Source organism: Ambystoma mexicanum, chromosome 3q, assembly GCF_040938575.1.
Source record: "Ambystoma mexicanum isolate Mex_15411 chromosome 3q, UKY_AmexF1_1, whole genome shotgun sequence".
Classification (NCBI taxonomy): domain Eukaryota; kingdom Metazoa; phylum Chordata; class Amphibia; order Caudata; family Ambystomatidae; genus Ambystoma; species Ambystoma mexicanum.
The window spans coordinates 145,692,498-145,709,521 of record NC_090926.1 but is presented as its reverse complement, the minus strand read 5'-3'; the positions used below and the strand labels follow the sequence as shown (position 1 = coordinate 145,709,521).

Sequence of the window (17,024 nt, the reverse complement as noted above, 5' to 3'; positions counted from 1 at the left end):
ACCTGCTGGCAGTTACTTTACTTATTGTTAGTACTCTATTTCCATGTACTGCACTGTCCCTTCCCCCTTCCCATGCACTTGCGCAATCTGAATGGTACTTGGCCTAGTAGGATCGCTGTCTGTTCTCCCTTTGTTCCCCCTCCCTTGCCTCGTCGCGCCTTGAAAGACTTGTGTATAGGCGCGTTATAAATACCATATCATATCATATCAATGGATGGAGGTATAGCCTTGCCCAAAGAAAGATGAAAACACTGCCCGCTGGATCTCCCAGAACCCTTAGGAACTCAGGGACATGGACTGCAGGACCTGCAAGAGGAGTTGTGATCTTTGAGACTCTTTCTCCAGGAGAAATACCTGGCCCAGATCTGTCAGAACACAATCTCCTAAAAAGATCTCAGTTTTAAGGTGACATCAGGGAAGACTTACTTCTATTTAGCCAGCATTTAAAATTCTGTGGCACTTCACAGGCTCACTGGATGTGGCAAACATCTGGAATTAAAATATTATCTAATTTAAGAGTAGATCAATATCCTCTTTAAATCGAAAATACCGAACAATGGTGATAGGATTTTTGTAAAAAGCCTAAAGCTGACTCTTCTAAATTCATTGAAACAAATTGGAGGTGAAAGTCGCCAGTTGCAAATCAAAGAAAATTCATGAAGAAGGGGTGGATTGGAACATAGAGATTAGCGCCTTGGAGATCAGTGACTGTCGTGAAGTCTTCTGCGGAGACTAAAGGTAATATTACCTGTAATCATTTCATGCATTAGTGACTCTACCTCCCAAAGGGTACATTTGCTCCAGTTAAAAAAAGTCACTAAAAGACTAAAAGGAATTATCCTGAAGACGTCCAAACCTAAACTATTATAGCAAAATCCCTGCTCTTACTCAGGAGGTGAAGGCGGGGTAATTGCGGTCTTAGCTGCGAGGATAGAAATATTATCCTGGAGATCAAGTTTCATGGAGGGTTCTCTAGGCCACAGAGTAGCAATTGTTCCTGAAGGAGGGGGGATGGAAATTAATGTTTTGTTTTGGTGGGACCCCCTTTATGGTAGGTGGAATCCATTGATATGATACTGGTCTGCCAGGTGGAGAAACATCCCTGAAGATGACCTCCCATTGTGGGGACCACGGGAAAGGGATTTACCTTGAGGTTTAGGGATCCTGCTTTGACGGAGTAGAGGGACGAGCAATGACCCACACACCATTTCGAAAGATTGAGTTAGTAATTTGTTCAAATTCATTATTGGGAGGGGCAATTTGGCTGATGATGATGTCTGGGAGGTCAAGAGAACAGGCTTACGATATTTATCACCCTTACATGCTTTGGTGACTTTCTTCTAGTTGATCATCAAAGAGAAGGCACACTAGAAGGTAATTTTTAGAGTAGCCAATTTCTTGCAGTTTTCCATTGCACAATTGTGAGGAATTCGGGAAATGTACGCTCGACAGGACTTTTCTGGTTCGTTTTAAGAAGAATTAATGTTGGAACCATTCCCGTGCACATTTTTCATGCTCACCACAAAGCAGAAAAATAGTCATGTACTCTGGGAGGACACAATTTACCAGTGCCGCCCTCCCCTGTCATGTGTAGCTGTTACCTGACAGCTGTGGGTACATCAAAAGCCTTTGGCCATGGCCAGCTGATTAGAATTTCAAGGCCCCATGGATTTGCATCTCCATTGTCAAACCTTGCTGGTGGCAGTGAATACTGATACTAATTAGCAGGCTTCAGGGAAGGCCTGGGTGCAGGAAGTGACAATGGAGACGAGACACCTCTTTGTAATGCAGTGAGTCAACTTGGTACTAACAACCCCCATTGGAATGAAAGGTCAGTTAATGTCCTGTCTGGAACCACTCCTTTCAGAGCAGAGAAGTATGTGAATTGTAGGAGATGAAAGTCTGCCTCCAACCCCCTACTTCAAAGGAGGCCCATGTTGTGATCAAGCGCTGCATGGGGCTCAGTTAATTAGGGAGACACTTTAATGTACAGCAGACTGAAAGATGGGTGGGACTTAGAAGTGTATGTTATCATCCTTCCCCTGTCTGTTGCCAAGTGCCCAGTTTCTGCTGACCTGAAGCATCACTTAAGATTTTTGGTGGGGACCCAGGATTGGTTTATTAAGGTGGGCTTAGCCTACATCAATCGCTGGGGCCCATTTGGCTTTAAAAAAGGGCTGAACCCCTCACTGATCAGATCATCTGAAGACTTTGCAAGGAGTAAGAGGAAGGACTCTTTTGGTCCCGAGCTGAAGGTACAGTCTACCTTACATCTTCCGCCAGTGAAGGAAGGCCAGGAGTTCCAAGAAGGAAGCAATATCCCTGTCCTAAACATCCACCAGGGTACAGAGTGAGCTACCGGACTCAGAGGACCCATCCAGCAGCTCCAGAACCAGTACCCAGCCAGCACACAGCATGCCCTGCTAGGTTCTGACAGCAATGTTCCTAGGTGGGAAGTGCCGGAGAGTCTCTGGACAAAGGACAAGGCCGTTGCCTGCCAACACCCTCCTGAGCTTTGGGCCATCTGCCTTGAAAGGACGTGAGCCCTGCGGAGAAGCTAGGAGAAGTGCCTCACAAGCATGATGCAGCATCCACCTATTTAAGGACAATTTCGAGGCAGTCGAGTCCTCGAACCGCATCTGGCTGCATCACTGACTGTTGTCACGCCGCAGTCACCAGAGCCGTCCGAGACGCCTCGACCAGCTTTCCAGATCCACCAACCAGCACAAAGAAAATGATTCTTGGCCCAAGCCACCACGCCAGACAGCCTGCAGACATACATCCAGCCTCGCTTGTCGAACTACCTGGCGCCTGGTACCTTGGAACTGCCTCGACACTGTTGAGCACCAAGTACTTCTTCAGCACCAGGTACATTGTGGTTCTGCTTCTGCCCCCATGGTCCTTCTCTGAAGGCCCCCAGAGACAGTTAAAACCCTTTGCCCCTTTGGTGTTGAAACCAAATAATCTTGAACTATAAGACTGACTACTTTACCAACTACCCTCCTGTCAGTATACAGAGTGCATCCCTTTCCTTTCTGAAATTGTCTGTCCTCTGTGTTCCTTTACAGTGGGGGTTGTAATTGTAGTGTGCTCGAACTGTCTGTTGTAGTAATAATAAAGTAGATATTTGTATACAACCTTGACTGGACAGTCCTTTTTATCATTAGGTAATAATTGTATTTTCGCTTTGCTGCAACTAACCAACAATCCACGACCTTGCGGAGATAGCCTGCCGTTCAGTCCACGTTACCAACATTGGACAAGGAGTTCTCATAAGTTACTTGTATTCCAATCTGTTTGGATCCCTTCCGGTGTACTAGAGGTGTGGGGCTCATTGATGGTTTAGAAACTGATATTCATCCCTGGACCACTGGTGCCCCGGAAGTTGATTTGTCCCAACAATCACTTGGGTGAATGTTTATTCTGCGCAACACAGCAACACCAGAGACCAGTGCCAGTCATTTTAGGGAACTTTATACTTGTTCTTAGTGGCATATTCACAAACACCATCGAAGGAGCACTCTTGGTGTGTTACTGGCACTTGCCCTGAAGGAGGATTTGAAGCTGAAAAGCCTTTTCCAGGAGATCCTTTTGCCAAAGGGATAACAGACAGTTCCTTTGAGATAAAAGGGGTTTCCCACAGTGGTTATCTAGGAGTGATTCCAGGCGCACATTTTCCTCTTCGACATTATGTTATCTTGCACCATAAAACAAGGGGCAGAACGCTTTTGCCAGGGTCGTTCCAGAAACATTTTCGGGATTAAGTATGACGAAACCGCTGAGATAAATCTGGACCCAAGGCTGCAGATGGTGGTCCCAGAAGCTCCAGTGTTTCTCTACTCTCATCCATGCTTCCCTGGAGTACTTCCCTCTGGGTGTATTTTCCTAGGTCCTCTTTGGGGCTCTTCAGGCATGCCGAGATACTCTCAATCCCTCTTTCACTCTGAAGAAGAGACAGTACTCGGGACCCTTGTGGATAAGAGGGCTGACCTGACATGGCCTTTACACTGCTACCTCCACCAAGTATTAATCTGGCAGTCTACTGATAAACCCATAGAAGAGGCATTGCTGGGGGCCGGCCAAAGGTCCCCTTGGAGGCAGCCTCTCCAGTGGCCAGCCATATGTCTCCTAGGAGCTGGCATCTCCAGGACATGGTGAAACATCAGAAATATGCTATAACTTCTGTATTATTTCCTGACATAGTACCAAAGAAAGATATCAGTCTAACCTTCGAGATCTTGTTTCGTGCTGTAATCATGTGGATACCAATATGGGCAGCCCCATTTGGCGGCTGCACGTAGTGACCCATAAACGGAAGTAGTGGGTCCACAGGAAACTAGATCCAGGGAAACGGGAACATCCAGCACCCCTCTCGCTATAGGCCGGTGTTCTGAGGCATTGAGTCTGGCAAGGAAGTCCTAATTAGGAGTCACTTGGCCGGGCAGCCAATGTCTTCAATTGGCTGAAGTGAATACCAACCAGGAGAACCCTTTCAGACCAGCAATGGAGCCCCTGCCTACCGAGAGACAAAACAGATATGCATTTGAAGGTAGCAGCAGTGATGAGGAAAAGGCACTAGACACTAGTATAGAAGATTTTCAGTGCAGCAATAGGCCTACAACAGCTTCCAATTTTAGAAGCGAATGGATCATCATTTTCTTTGGTTACATGTGATTTTAACGAATCTAAAATAACTAATCCCATTATAACGAATACCATAATAGCGAATTCATGTTTGTTGTTTTTTGGCGTGTTCCCCCAAAGCCCCATCCTTTTTTTTTTGTTCCTTTTACTTTTCCCCACCCCCAAAACCAATCTCCCCACTCCCAACCAATTATTTAGTTTTTTTCCAAATTCGTTATTTTCGGTTCATTGTAATGGGATTAGTTATTTTGTTATTCGTTATAATCACTGCATACCTTTTCTCTTATGAGACATACAAAGAGAAAAAGCAATTCCTTCCTTCCTTTTGAGGGTCAGAGGAGTACTGCGATACCCTTTAATGTTGGGAGGATCCCCTCTGCCATACCCTTTCCCTTTTGTGTACAGTTTCCTCTTTGGAACACTAAGCCCCACAGCGCTTTGTAGAAGAAGCGGCAAATAACACACATCTTGTACAGTTGACTGTCCAAAATACCCAAACCTTTTTGAAGATCCCCCTACACACACTCCCAAACTCCTCTTAATTGGAATCCATAGACAATCTACATGCCTGGCCTTAAAAAGAGCATTACAGGTGATAAGGTCTGGCTGAAGATGTTATGATCCACACACAGAGTAGTGGTGAGTGGAGAATTGCATGAGTGCAAATGGCACCGGAAAGGTCACTCTGATGCTTAGAAGAGGTACTATTGTGCCAAAGTAATCACGCAAGAGTGCTGAATGTGTTGTTTGCATCTCTCGACAGAAACAAGCCCTGCCGCAGAAGCTCTTCCCAGTCCATCCAGCGGTAAAGAGCCCATCCCATCCCCAATGGTGGAGAGAAAGAAGCATCGCCGGAAGAAAAGCGTGACCTCGTCGAAAACCGATGGGACAGCAGGGCAAGCTGATGGTAAGCGCTCTGGTGATTGCAGGGCACAGTCTAGTGGGGCTTGGTTTCCTGTTTGGACGCATGACTCAGTGAGAAAGCATTCAAGAGACGCCTCAATATGTCAGTAAGGGAGCAATCCGGCACAGAGGACCTCATCTACAAGACCTGAACACGCATGGGGGTCGCACACACACAGCTGATGGGTAACATTGTATGGGGAAACACTTCTGAAATATTTAGGAACCACACATGTTGAAAATACTTCCATACTCTCCCATTCCAGTGGTTACATTTTCCGCCAACACCAAGACTCCACTTTTTGCATCTGGTATTCACTGATTGTTTCGATTATTCAATCTATTGATTTTTGTGGTTTTTTTCGGCTCCTCTTAAAAGGACGCACTCCTCACGGCCCATTAATTGAGAAGCAGAGGCAATCCTAAGAGTGTGGAGTAGGAGCGACAATGAGGATATCTTCCGCCATTGCAGAGCCTAGAGAGCTTCTGTGATGCTCCTCCATATGATCACAGTTACCCATTGCTTGCAAATATATTTGGATATTTTTAGGAAATATTTAGCAAGTGACCTGAAAATTAAGATACTGCAGAATGGTATCATGTTTTCCCACTCTCTTTTGAAAGCATATTAGTTAATTCTCACCATTAGCAAGAAAATGTAAGACATATGCACAGAGAAAATAGTTTCTTACACCTGGGGAGTTGAGGGTGGGGGGTGGCAGCCTCCCAGCCAATCAGGAGGCTGCATGGGGTCTTTACCTCATGGTAATTTCCACCGGGAAAGAAGGTAAGTCCTCGCTGTGCTTCCATTTCTCCCTTCCCGCCACCCCCAATTTCCACATCCCTCAACCAACCCCGCCCCACTTACTGGCACTCCCTTGTCCCTCGCCAGCACTGGGAGCACTCAGTGTTCCCAGCGCATCTCAGTCGCAGCAATGGCTGCCATGGAATGGGAGAAGGGACTACATGTAGTTCCATCACCCTACTGCATGGTGGCCATCTTGGTTTGTAGTTCTTGAGTTGAGAAATGGCAACCGTGAGGTTTCTCAACTTGAAAACAAAAAACGATTAGCATCCTGGTAAAACAACAAAGCCCTCTGGGTTGGGGCATTCCTGGGTCTTGCAATTCCCCAATGCTAACGTTAAAGCCCCGGGGCATTGGCAGACTCAAACCCAGGGTAACTCGCCCCCGGGGCATTACCCGACCCCGGTAATGCCCCCGCCTGCAGAGGTTTTTTGCTTAAGTAGAAATTCCTAGGACAAATGTACATGGGCAAGAAGTAATTACCTTATCCATTGATGAGATGGCTTAAGTCTACGTACAAGGTCCCTTATCAATTGAAAAATGAATGTACAGTCTATATGCAGAGAAAGAAACTAGCCCCATGTCCGACGATACAAGGATTAAAAGAGTACACACAGAGAAAAGATCCTGTACCATAAATATTGAAATATTGACTATACCGAGATACCAGGTTAGCCACTCATCAAATAGTATGAGGATATACACAGAGAATGCAATCATTGATTGCCATCAATGCAAAGACATTAACACAACACATCCGAGTATAAACAAAGGAAAGCGACCAGGATCTCTCCAGCTATACAAAGACTTATGACATTTGAATGCTGATATGGTTCCTTCTTCATTGATAAAAAAGAATTAAGAAAATGTGTGTATTGCACACAGAGAAATCACGCCAGTCCCTTCTGCAATGATGATATTTTTATTTTTCACAAGTCAGGATTTTCTGCATTGAATGATTTTACATTGATTGAATTTCCTAAATTGATTTTTACTTTTTACACAGAAAGGTGGCTTATAAGGTCCCCATATTTATCAGTATGTTAATAATTCCGCCCTGTGTCTCTATGAGCATAACCTATGGCTTGGCCCTCCCGCCTGTTACTAAATGCTAGGCGCAACCTGCTTTTTTATATTGCTTGTTGCATTCAGTTATCATTTGATTTGGATGCATATACTACTGGATGAATGTCAACATTGCATGGAGTCCTGATGAAGCACTTTTGCTTGTGAAACACATGTGGACTTAACTGATTTTGAAAGATCTTGACTAATGACAAATAAAGCTGTCACTCTTTAGTAACTCCTGCAATGTATGGGATATTCTTCGTTCTTTAGTTTGATGCCCTATGATCCCACAGTTTTACATGCCCCATAGCCCTAATCAACTGCCAAGTGTAGGACAAAGAAAACTGCAGGTCCCTACTCGCTGCCCTATCCATTCATCTGCAGACCTAATATATACACACAACTTAAACTCGTCAGTCACTTATCTTTTCAGATGAGAAGTGGCAAAGTATTCACAGAGATAATGAGGTAGTCCATTGTCAATCAAAATGCTGACGTAAGCCATATCACCAATAATTAGTAAGCGTTGTATCCACCAACACTTTGACCCAAAACATGTACACAGCCACCTTAACTTCCATTTACATCGAAAACGAGTCTCTTGTCCATCAATGCCAGAATTGCTTAAGTATACATTGAAAATGTAATGTAGTCCCTACTCTGTCGACAACAACTGTCAAAATGCTACCTTGTTTGTATCTGTACACTTTTTAACCCTATGTGTCAGGGTGGCGCAGCTGGGCCGCCCTGCCTCTGAAATCGTGCACTAACTTTGCCTTTTTGCTTCCGGTTTTGTTGCAGATTTTCCCCCTTTTCCTTCACGCCACTGTCTGCTGCAATTCTTGGCTTTTTTTGTTTGTAATTCTTTGCTTTTACTCTCTCCTCCTCTTCCTGCTTCCTGGAATCTCCCCGGCAGCCAAGCGTAAAATGTGGAAATTAAAAACCTTTGGTAGTTTAAGAAATATTTATAAAACAGGTAACTGATGTGGCCCGCCCCCCGTCTCCATGTGATGTGACCTTTGACCCCTCATTCATTCATGCATGCGAAAGGGTGGCCATGGTGGGGTGTCATGCTGTCTAGAAGTGCTTTGTTGTGACCCTTGTACTGTGTTGTGTGTAGTCCGTACCTGTGTTATTCTTGTGCCCACTGCACTTCAAATGTGAGGTCCTTTCTGAGCATGCCTAGGGACCCCTTCCTGTTGGGGTGATATAAGGTAGCACATCCGTTTTTAAAGCCAACCACTCTGCAGCCTTCACCTTTGATGCCCTCGAGCAGCACACTTTATTGAAGCTCTCTGCCTATGTGCTGACATCACATTCTTTTCCCTTGTGCCCAAGATTAATTTCTTGGAAGTCCAGGTCCATTTCACTTATTTCTTAAACACTGGAACTCCTGCTTCATTGTATATGCAGGTGATCTTGCAGAGTTAACTAGGCAGATTTCCTGGCCAGGTGCCTCCCTACAAGGGTGAAGAGTTGCATTCTTGGTATAGCTTCAGAGGAAGTCTTTTGTTGGGCAACCATTATTTTTTCCCTACTGGCTAGTTAATTTGTCTGGCAGCGCATTACCCAAAAGACCAGACACAGTGTAGCACGGCAGGTATGCTTACTTTCACACGGTTTTGGTAGAGGGAGTTAAAATGGAGTCATTGTTGAATGGTAATGGGACTCTCCTGTGCTAATCTCAAGAAATATCTCCGAACAATCAGAAGGAATGTGAGCCAGGTGTGCTGCAGCTCGCTTAGTGTGTTGGCAAAGAGCTTGTATGGATGCCTGGCTCAGTGGTTGGGCTATTCTGGTGCTAGGCCTGATAATCAAGGAGTCTGATTAGAATAAGCAGAACAGAAAGAGTAGGGTCCTTCTTATGCATGTTCTCCTCAGCCTGGGCGCAGCAGAAGGATGCCAAGGCAGACCACCCTGAGGGAATAAGCTGGCACTAGAATTCACAGGTAGTGCAGAAGGTTGGAAAGACTGAGACAAACCAGTCACAGACTATTCCAGAAAAAAAATGCACACCGACCTTCACACGTCGGTGTCCTAGAAGGTTGTAAAACCTGACCCCATTGAGAGGACAAACCACACTTGGTGTCAAGGAAGGCTGCTTGGCTTCTCCCACTTTCAGGCAACTGTTCCGTGAGGTTAACTCGTCATGTCACATTGAAATCTTGTCCTTGCAGGCAGCCATCAGTACCACGAGGCCATCATGCAAATGTGCTTTACCAATGCATCCTAACATACCATCCAGGCTATCATAAACTGATTCAGCTCGCCCTGTGTCTGCACTCTCTTTCTCACATTCTCTGTCTCCCTCGGACTCCTTCTCGCTCGCTCTCAGTCTGTGTCTCTGTCTCACTCTATCTTTCCCTCCCTCCCTCTCTCTCTGTCGCATTGTCAGGTGTGCTTTTACTAGTGCCGTCCCAGCCAGACCGTGCAGCGGGTGCTATGTTTTTTATGGTTAAAAGTAGAATAAGGTCCGCAGCAACAGAAACACCCTTGGAGGTTGGGAGCTTCCTGGTATTTAGAAAGATACTTTGGTCCTCATCAGGGGTTGGGTGAAGCGGTAAAAATGTGGCAGTAAGACTATTACCACTCCGCTAATTCCGAGTTGGGGGAAACTCGGAGCATTCATCTCAAGCTCTCAGCTAGTGCTGCAATAATTGTGCCAAAAATGCACCATTGAGACACATGGACTCAAAAAAGTGGGGATTTACTGCTGTACCCTAACTTGTGACCCAGTGCCAATAGTGCCGGAGCAGGTTGCGATAACGCTAATTGCGTTGGCTGGTATCCCGGCGGATTTACTGCCGGGATACCGCCCACTTGTGATGAGGCTCATTGTCAGCACCCAGGAAGGGCTGGACCCTGACAAGCTGTGCCGGTGGTGCTACTTCCTTACATGGCGGTGCTGCAATATTGCAACCCGCTGGAGGGCAGGAGTGAAGTGGTCCGCAGTTGATTTCAGGGCTGCTGGTACTGGCACGTTGTGGGGGTGGGAGCCGGCAGGAGACGCGCAGAGACTGGCGATGGTTTCCATAATAACATTGCAAGCAGCACAGCAGTGAGGACACCTGGTGAGGAAAGCTGGGCTGCATGGAGTGGAAAGTTAGGGCCCTGGGCCAGTCAGTGCGCTGCTATGCCGGGGGCTGGGTGGCCCGATAAGAAACATTACTGTGACAATACCTCCCTGGAGCTCGGGAGGCTGCAGAGTACCCTCACAATGACGCTGCAGCCTGGAAGCTCACCTGATGGTGGTGGAATATCCAGAGATGCTGTGGATTGAGTTTTGCCACATTCTGGTATACCGGCACATCAGCCCCATTCCTCAGAGCATGCCTGAGTGAGCAGCTATTGCTCCTAAGAAGTACATAAACGTGCACATGAATTGGGGACTACAGCCGCCTGCAGGGCACTTGCAAGTACCATGTTTGTACTGGTGTGAAGACACTAGGCCCCGCACGAGCACGCACTGAATGTGGCAAGGGAGCCGGGATCGGGCAGAGGATACAGGGAACCGATCGTCGGCTGAGCAGCAAGCGCTGATGACCTCATCTTTGTGACCGACACTGGCCAAGGAGTAATTAGCGTGCAAAGTTATGAGAGGATTGGTCAGGGGCAATGTGCTCGCCTTGGAAGCAAGACGACGCGGAGCAACACTGGTTCGATCCCTGGGTCCGTGCTTAGAAACCTCTGGGTATTAAGCGCGTTATAAATAACCAATTACAATTACAACTTCGAGTGTGTGAGGAGCAGTGAGGATGAAGTAGGCCACGTCAGACCCGGACCAATATCAAGGGACAAGTTCCTCTTCACTTTCTATGTCCTAGCTTCCCTCGAAATAGGTGACGGCCATCTTGGAATGCTGAAGAACAGCCCAAATTGAACACAAACCTGGAACACCAGGCATAAAGCACTCACCAGACAGAGTGCGGGCCAAATATATTCATCTCCTGCCCTGCAATATAAGTCCTGGGTTGCTTTTATGAAGACAGCAGAAATTAGTTGGAAGGGGGCCTCAGACATATTTTTTACTGCAGGGTGTCTCCTGGGAAAGTGCATTGGGGCAGCAAGTGGCAAAGCACAGGCGGCACAGCCCATAACACTGACAAATTGGGGTATTGGAGGCTGAGAGCAGCGCCGGGGAAAAAAAGCAATTAGGATCTCCCTTAACCGTCGAGTCCCACGTTGGAAATTGGACAGTGTCCGGGGCATGCGGATGGGCTAGCAGGTGGTACGCTGAGCCCAGCCATCACGGTGGCAACTGGCTGATCAGTGCACTGCACTGTGCTGGCCCCCAGAGGCTGAAGGAGCACCAAAGGCACCTAACTCGGCTGCGCCTGTCTTGCTGCTAGGCCACCTGGGCCACCTATTTTGGTGCATATTCTCATACCAAAGCGATCTGCAACAGCCACCTTGTGCCTGTAACCAATGCAGTGATTATGCTTTCTGCCTCCTTCACTGGACAACTGGATCAGCCTGAAGTACCTGCAGCCTCAGTCCTCGAACACCTTGCGTCTCTCTCACCATCAAGAGTCTCTGTGGACCACTCCATCCTCGTGCCTGTTCCTGAGTCATCCCCCTCTCTTGCTGTAGGAGGAGTACAACACCTTTTTCGGTGACCTGGGACATCTCGTGCACCTGACTCGTCAGCGCCGGTCTTGCTGCTAGGCCACCTGGTGAGTTCATCACGCATTGTGCAGTTTCTCCATCTCTATCTCTTCCCCTTTCCATCTCTTTGCTCTCTCGTTCCATGATGTTATCCACCCCCCACCCCTATTTACTCTTAAGTGTTACTCTATCACCTATCCTTCCTCTCACTCAAAGCCTGGATGGAAAAAGTTTAAAAAAACATCTCCTGGTCTTCAATCTAGGCCTGCCTATCGTGGATAACAACATCAATGCTTCTTCCAGGCAGACTGTCACTGACATCCTCTTTGTCGCTACCTCTCCGGGCCTATCGACTCCCCACATGATCTCAGTCCTCTCCCCTTTCTCTTTGTTGCCCATTAATGGTGGAACCAGATGGGAAGTACTCTTGGCATGCTTTCCATCCTCTAGGTGCATTTAATGTCTATCAGAAGGGCACTGTCATGGGCCAGGGCTCTCAGCCCAGCCGCCTCCTTCTTAATAGGCGTCTTCCGTCTCTCATCAACTTCCTCCCTTCTCCTGGCACTCCTCTGTCTGCCACCCCCTCTTGCCCCTTGTCCACCACCAACTGGTGTACCACATCTATGAACCCCTGCTCAGAAGGCCTTTAAAGGTGGCAACCAGCTTCACCTAGCTACCCTCAACTCCCGCTCTGCTGTTAAACGCTCCTCTGATATCTGTCTCTTTCTTGAAGGATTTGACCTTGACGTTCTCGCTCTCACTGAGACGTGGTTCACTGACAGCTCTGTCACTGCTTTTGATACACTCCTCCCTGAGGGCTACAAGATCCTCTCTAAGCCCAGACCTAACTGGTCTGGGGGCAGAGTGGCCTTGATCTTCCCTGGATGGGTCCCTGCTACTATTATTCCCACTCAGACCTACTCCTCCTTTGAATGCCTCATCTGCATGCTTGGTGTCTCTGCAACCCTCTTGTTGACTCTCACCAGCATCTACAGGACCCCTGGTCTGGTCTCCCTCTTCCCCTCAGAGTGGTCTGACCTCACCTCTTCTCGCCTCCACCTCCAAGCTTCTCATCCTCAGAGACTTCAATTTTCACCTTGACGCTCCTGATTCGGCCACTGTACTCTTCCGCAGCCTCTATGACTTTCATTCCCTCACCATTCTTCTCTCCGGTCCAACGCACTCAGCCAGACATACCTTGGATGCTCTCTTCTCATCAGACATCCCCACCTCCATCCCTCTCACTACACCTCTCTCCTGGTCTGAACATGCTCTCCTGTCCTCTCACCTGGATCTCTAAGGACCCCAGGCTAAGCCTCTGCCTGCACTGCCAGTCTCCTTCTCTGTCATTTGCCCCAATGAAGTGAGTGTCAATTGCTGCTTTTGCTGCCACTTTCATAACCTCTCCCATTTCTGTCCCGGACTCTCACACTGACTATGCCCTTGCTTATCTTCACCTCTCTATCACCAACACCCTGAACATCCTTGCCCCTGTGATGAGCAAGTTCAGCACCTGGCATGACTCCGACCTAGCCTCTCTGAAACACAAGTGCCGAGTTGCTAGGCGGAAGTGGTGGGCATCAGGCTCATCCTCTGACTGACAGGCCTGCCACCTTCTCCAAAGGCAGTACAGACTCTCCATCCACTCGAGGAAGAGGGCCCATATCCAAGCCTGCACCCTTGGAGTCACTAACAACACATACAAACTGTTTAAAATCTGCAAAGAACTCACCAATCCTACTGCAGTCTCCACTTCTCCCCTGCCTTCCCAGACCCTCTGTACTTCACTGGCCTCCTACTTCTTAACCAAAACTCAGGACATCCTGTCCTCACTCTCCTGTACACCCCTCCCTACTCTCTCCCGAGCTCTCATGCCTTCTTTGGACCCCCTCTTCCCTTCCCTCCTACTCTCCTATTTCTCGCCCATAGCACCGAATGAGGTCTCTAGACAAGTCCTCTCTATGAAATTCTCCTCCAACCAGGTTCTCCCCTGATCCTGCAGAAATGTCAAGGCCAACATTGCCTCCCTTGCCTCCTTCCACCTACTCCTCAAGCACTCCTTTGTGCATCCTCCCCCCAAAAAGCCCCCTGCCGACCCCTCCTGCCTGGCTAACTACCGCCCAATCTCCATTTCCCCATTCCTGGACAAACTCCTGGAGAAACTGGCCATCTCCCTACTGACTCAACACACTGAATCTGTTGGTTGTCTCCACGACCACCAGTCTGGCTTCAAAGCAGCCAGAGGCACTGAAACTGCTCTACTGAACACCTGTCAAGACTTGCTCTATAATATCGATTGCAACTCTCCATCCGTTCTTATCCTTCTGTATCTTTCCTCTGCCTTCTACACAATCAATCATTCCACCCTGACCAATCGGCTCTGTGACACCCTTGGCATCACAGGCCTGGCACTGGACTGGTTGACCTCATTCCTCTCTGTCCGACCTTCCCAGGTTCAAAGGGGGCTTTTCTCTCCCCTATCACACTCTACACCTGCGGCGTCCCTCATGGCTCTATCCTCTCGCTGTGGCTCTTCAACATCTACCTTGCCTGTCTGGCCCACCTGATCTCCTCCTTCTCTCCTCACTTCCAGTGCTATGCTGATGACACACAGCTCTCTTTTAAGCTGCCCTCCACTGCCTCCTGTTCCTCCTCTCTCATCCCTGACTGTTGCCTGCTATTCAGGCTTGATGTGCTGCCACTAATCTCTGCCTTAATACCAGTAAGACTGGGATCCTTCTCATTGGGACCCCATCTCCCTCCTTCCCTCCTATGCTCTGGCCGCCCTCTATGGGTCCCCTTCCCTCACTTTGTTGTGAGGCAAACACCTTGGTGTCATCTTCGACTCCTCTCTCTCCTTCTCTCCTCATAACATAACATAACAGGCATATTTGTAAAGCGCACATTCACCCCCAAAGAGGCATCTTGACGCTAATAACAGATGTTTATTGTTACCCAACTTAATGGTACTAATTTTATCGACCTCGGAAGGATGAAGGGCTGAGTGGAGATTTGAACCTGTGACCATGAGTTCAAACACAGTTCTCTATAGTGGATGCATTAGTCCACTGAGCCACAGACGCGGACCACACATCGCAGACCTTGCTAAGAAGGCCCACTATCAGCTGCACCTCTTCAGAGGCATTCTCCCTCTACTCACCTTCCCCCAGAAACTCAGTGGGCCTCATTACGAGTCCGGCGTTAACCGAGGCGGTAAAACCGCCTGGTTAACGCCGGACTCGTATTACCATTCCGCCTCCGTGATTCCCGGAATTACCGGGGCATTACAAACCCGGTTTCCCGGGAATCACGGAGGCGGAATGGTGTAAATCCCCATTCCCATTGAGTCCTATGGGACTCGATGGAAATGGGGATCATGGAAACACCGGCAGCATCTCGTAATGCTGCCGGTGTTTCCTCGTCCGCCTGCATGCGGGAGGTGTTAAACCCGCCAGGTCAGACCTGGCGGGAACATCACCTCCCGCCTACAGGGGTCGGACTCAGGCGGTCCGGAAACAACGGTGGCGGTGGGTTTACCGCCACCATTATTTCCGGACCGCCTGGGTCGTAATGAGGCCCAATGTCTCCAGAGCTTTGGTCCTCTCTAGGCTGGACTACTGAAACAGGGCATAGTATGACCATTATTGTTATCTTTCTCCCTTGTCCCCCCACCCTTTTTCGTCTTGTGGCACCTTGAAACACCATTTGTTGTATAGGCGCCTTACAAATATGCAATAAATAAATAAATAAACTGTGTGTGTCCTGCAGGAATACTGTAATAATTGTGAGGGTGCATTTTCCTACAGAGGGTTGCAGGGACATTATTATTAGTATTATGATCATTATTATGTTATTTATTGAGCGTGGACCTGGCATCGAGAAGCAACAGAGTGTTTTACAATCATATGGGGAAGAACATGGTGAGGGGAGCAGAGAAATAAGGAAGTGGGAGCTAACAACAGGGAGGGGGGGAATTTGTCAGCAAGGGATCTACAAGCATCCAGGAGAGTAAACGGCAGGGATCAGATTGCGCAGTCTCAGGTAAGGTGGCCAGTGGAGGGTGTGTGGACCTAGGTTTCAGGGAGGAACCATTCCTTGAAAAGGAGGGTCTTGAGCTCTTTCCTGAACTGTAGAAGCAAGGTGAGTCTGATGTTGATGGGTGGTGGTTCTAGGGACTTGGTGCATAGACGGAGAAGGCCTTTCTTCTGGTTCCTTTCTTCCTGCACCAGCAGAGTTCAAGGTCACATATGACCTTACTTCGGGTGGATTGTAGGCCTCCAGAGATGCTGATTTTCTCAGTGAGGTAGCTTGGGGACTTCACAGTGACAGCCCTGTAGATGTACAGCAGGATTTCAAGATGCTATGGGCTTGCAGCAGGAGACAGTACAGTTCGATGAAGGTCCAGGTGATGTGGTTGAATTTGCATAGTCCTTTGAGTCCGGCAGCAGCATGTAGGATACATCTCAGGGATGCCAGGGTAGTCACCAGAAGGCCTTCAAAAAGGACATTGCCACCATCTAGGCGGGAGAGGACCAAGACTTGGACTGCAGATCTGAAGTTGTTTGCTGGGATGAAGGGCTTGATTTTCCACAGGTGAGTAAGTTGGTACCAAGATGTTTGTGGCTTCCTTGATATGTGCTGTTTGATGGAGAGGTATCTGTCGATGTCAAACCCAAGGGACCTGGCGCAGGTGGCCAGCTGGAGTGTGAGCCCTCAGGGTGCATAGCAGAGAGCCAGATCTGGATACCAGGATGTTTGCTGGTGTTGCGCAGCAGTAGGAATTCAGTCTTGAAGGAGTTGAGCTTCAAGTAAGCAGTGGACATTGGCAACTGGATCACTGAGAAGCAGGTCTTGAACGTGTGGATATGTGCAGCTGCATGTCATCTGCAAATTGGACATGGATTGGCTCTGGGTGGAATGCCTGTGGTTCTGACCAGATGACCAGGCTGCAGCATCTACAACTGTGTTTGCTACTTTCAATGTTTGTTAATTATTAATA

The 17,024-nt window shown here is 48.0% G+C and overlaps 1 protein-coding gene across 3 annotated transcripts in view; it reads left to right on the top strand.

Annotated features, from left to right (window-relative positions):
- AGAP2 (ArfGAP with GTPase domain, ankyrin repeat and PH domain 2) overlaps nucleotides 1-17,024 on the top strand; it is a 1,175,901-nt gene that overhangs the window by 1,115,786 nt on the left and 43,091 nt on the right. For 2 of the 3 annotated variants that reach the window (XM_069653347.1, XM_069653345.1), the window contains exons 12-13: nucleotides 5,408-5,551; nucleotides 8,337-8,396. In XM_069653347.1, the coding sequence (XP_069509448.1) occupies nucleotides 5,408-5,551; nucleotides 8,337-8,396 (204 nt within the window). The remainder of the gene's footprint in view (nucleotides 1-5,407; nucleotides 5,552-8,336; nucleotides 8,397-17,024) is intronic. The other variant, XM_069653346.1, reaches the window with a different exon arrangement.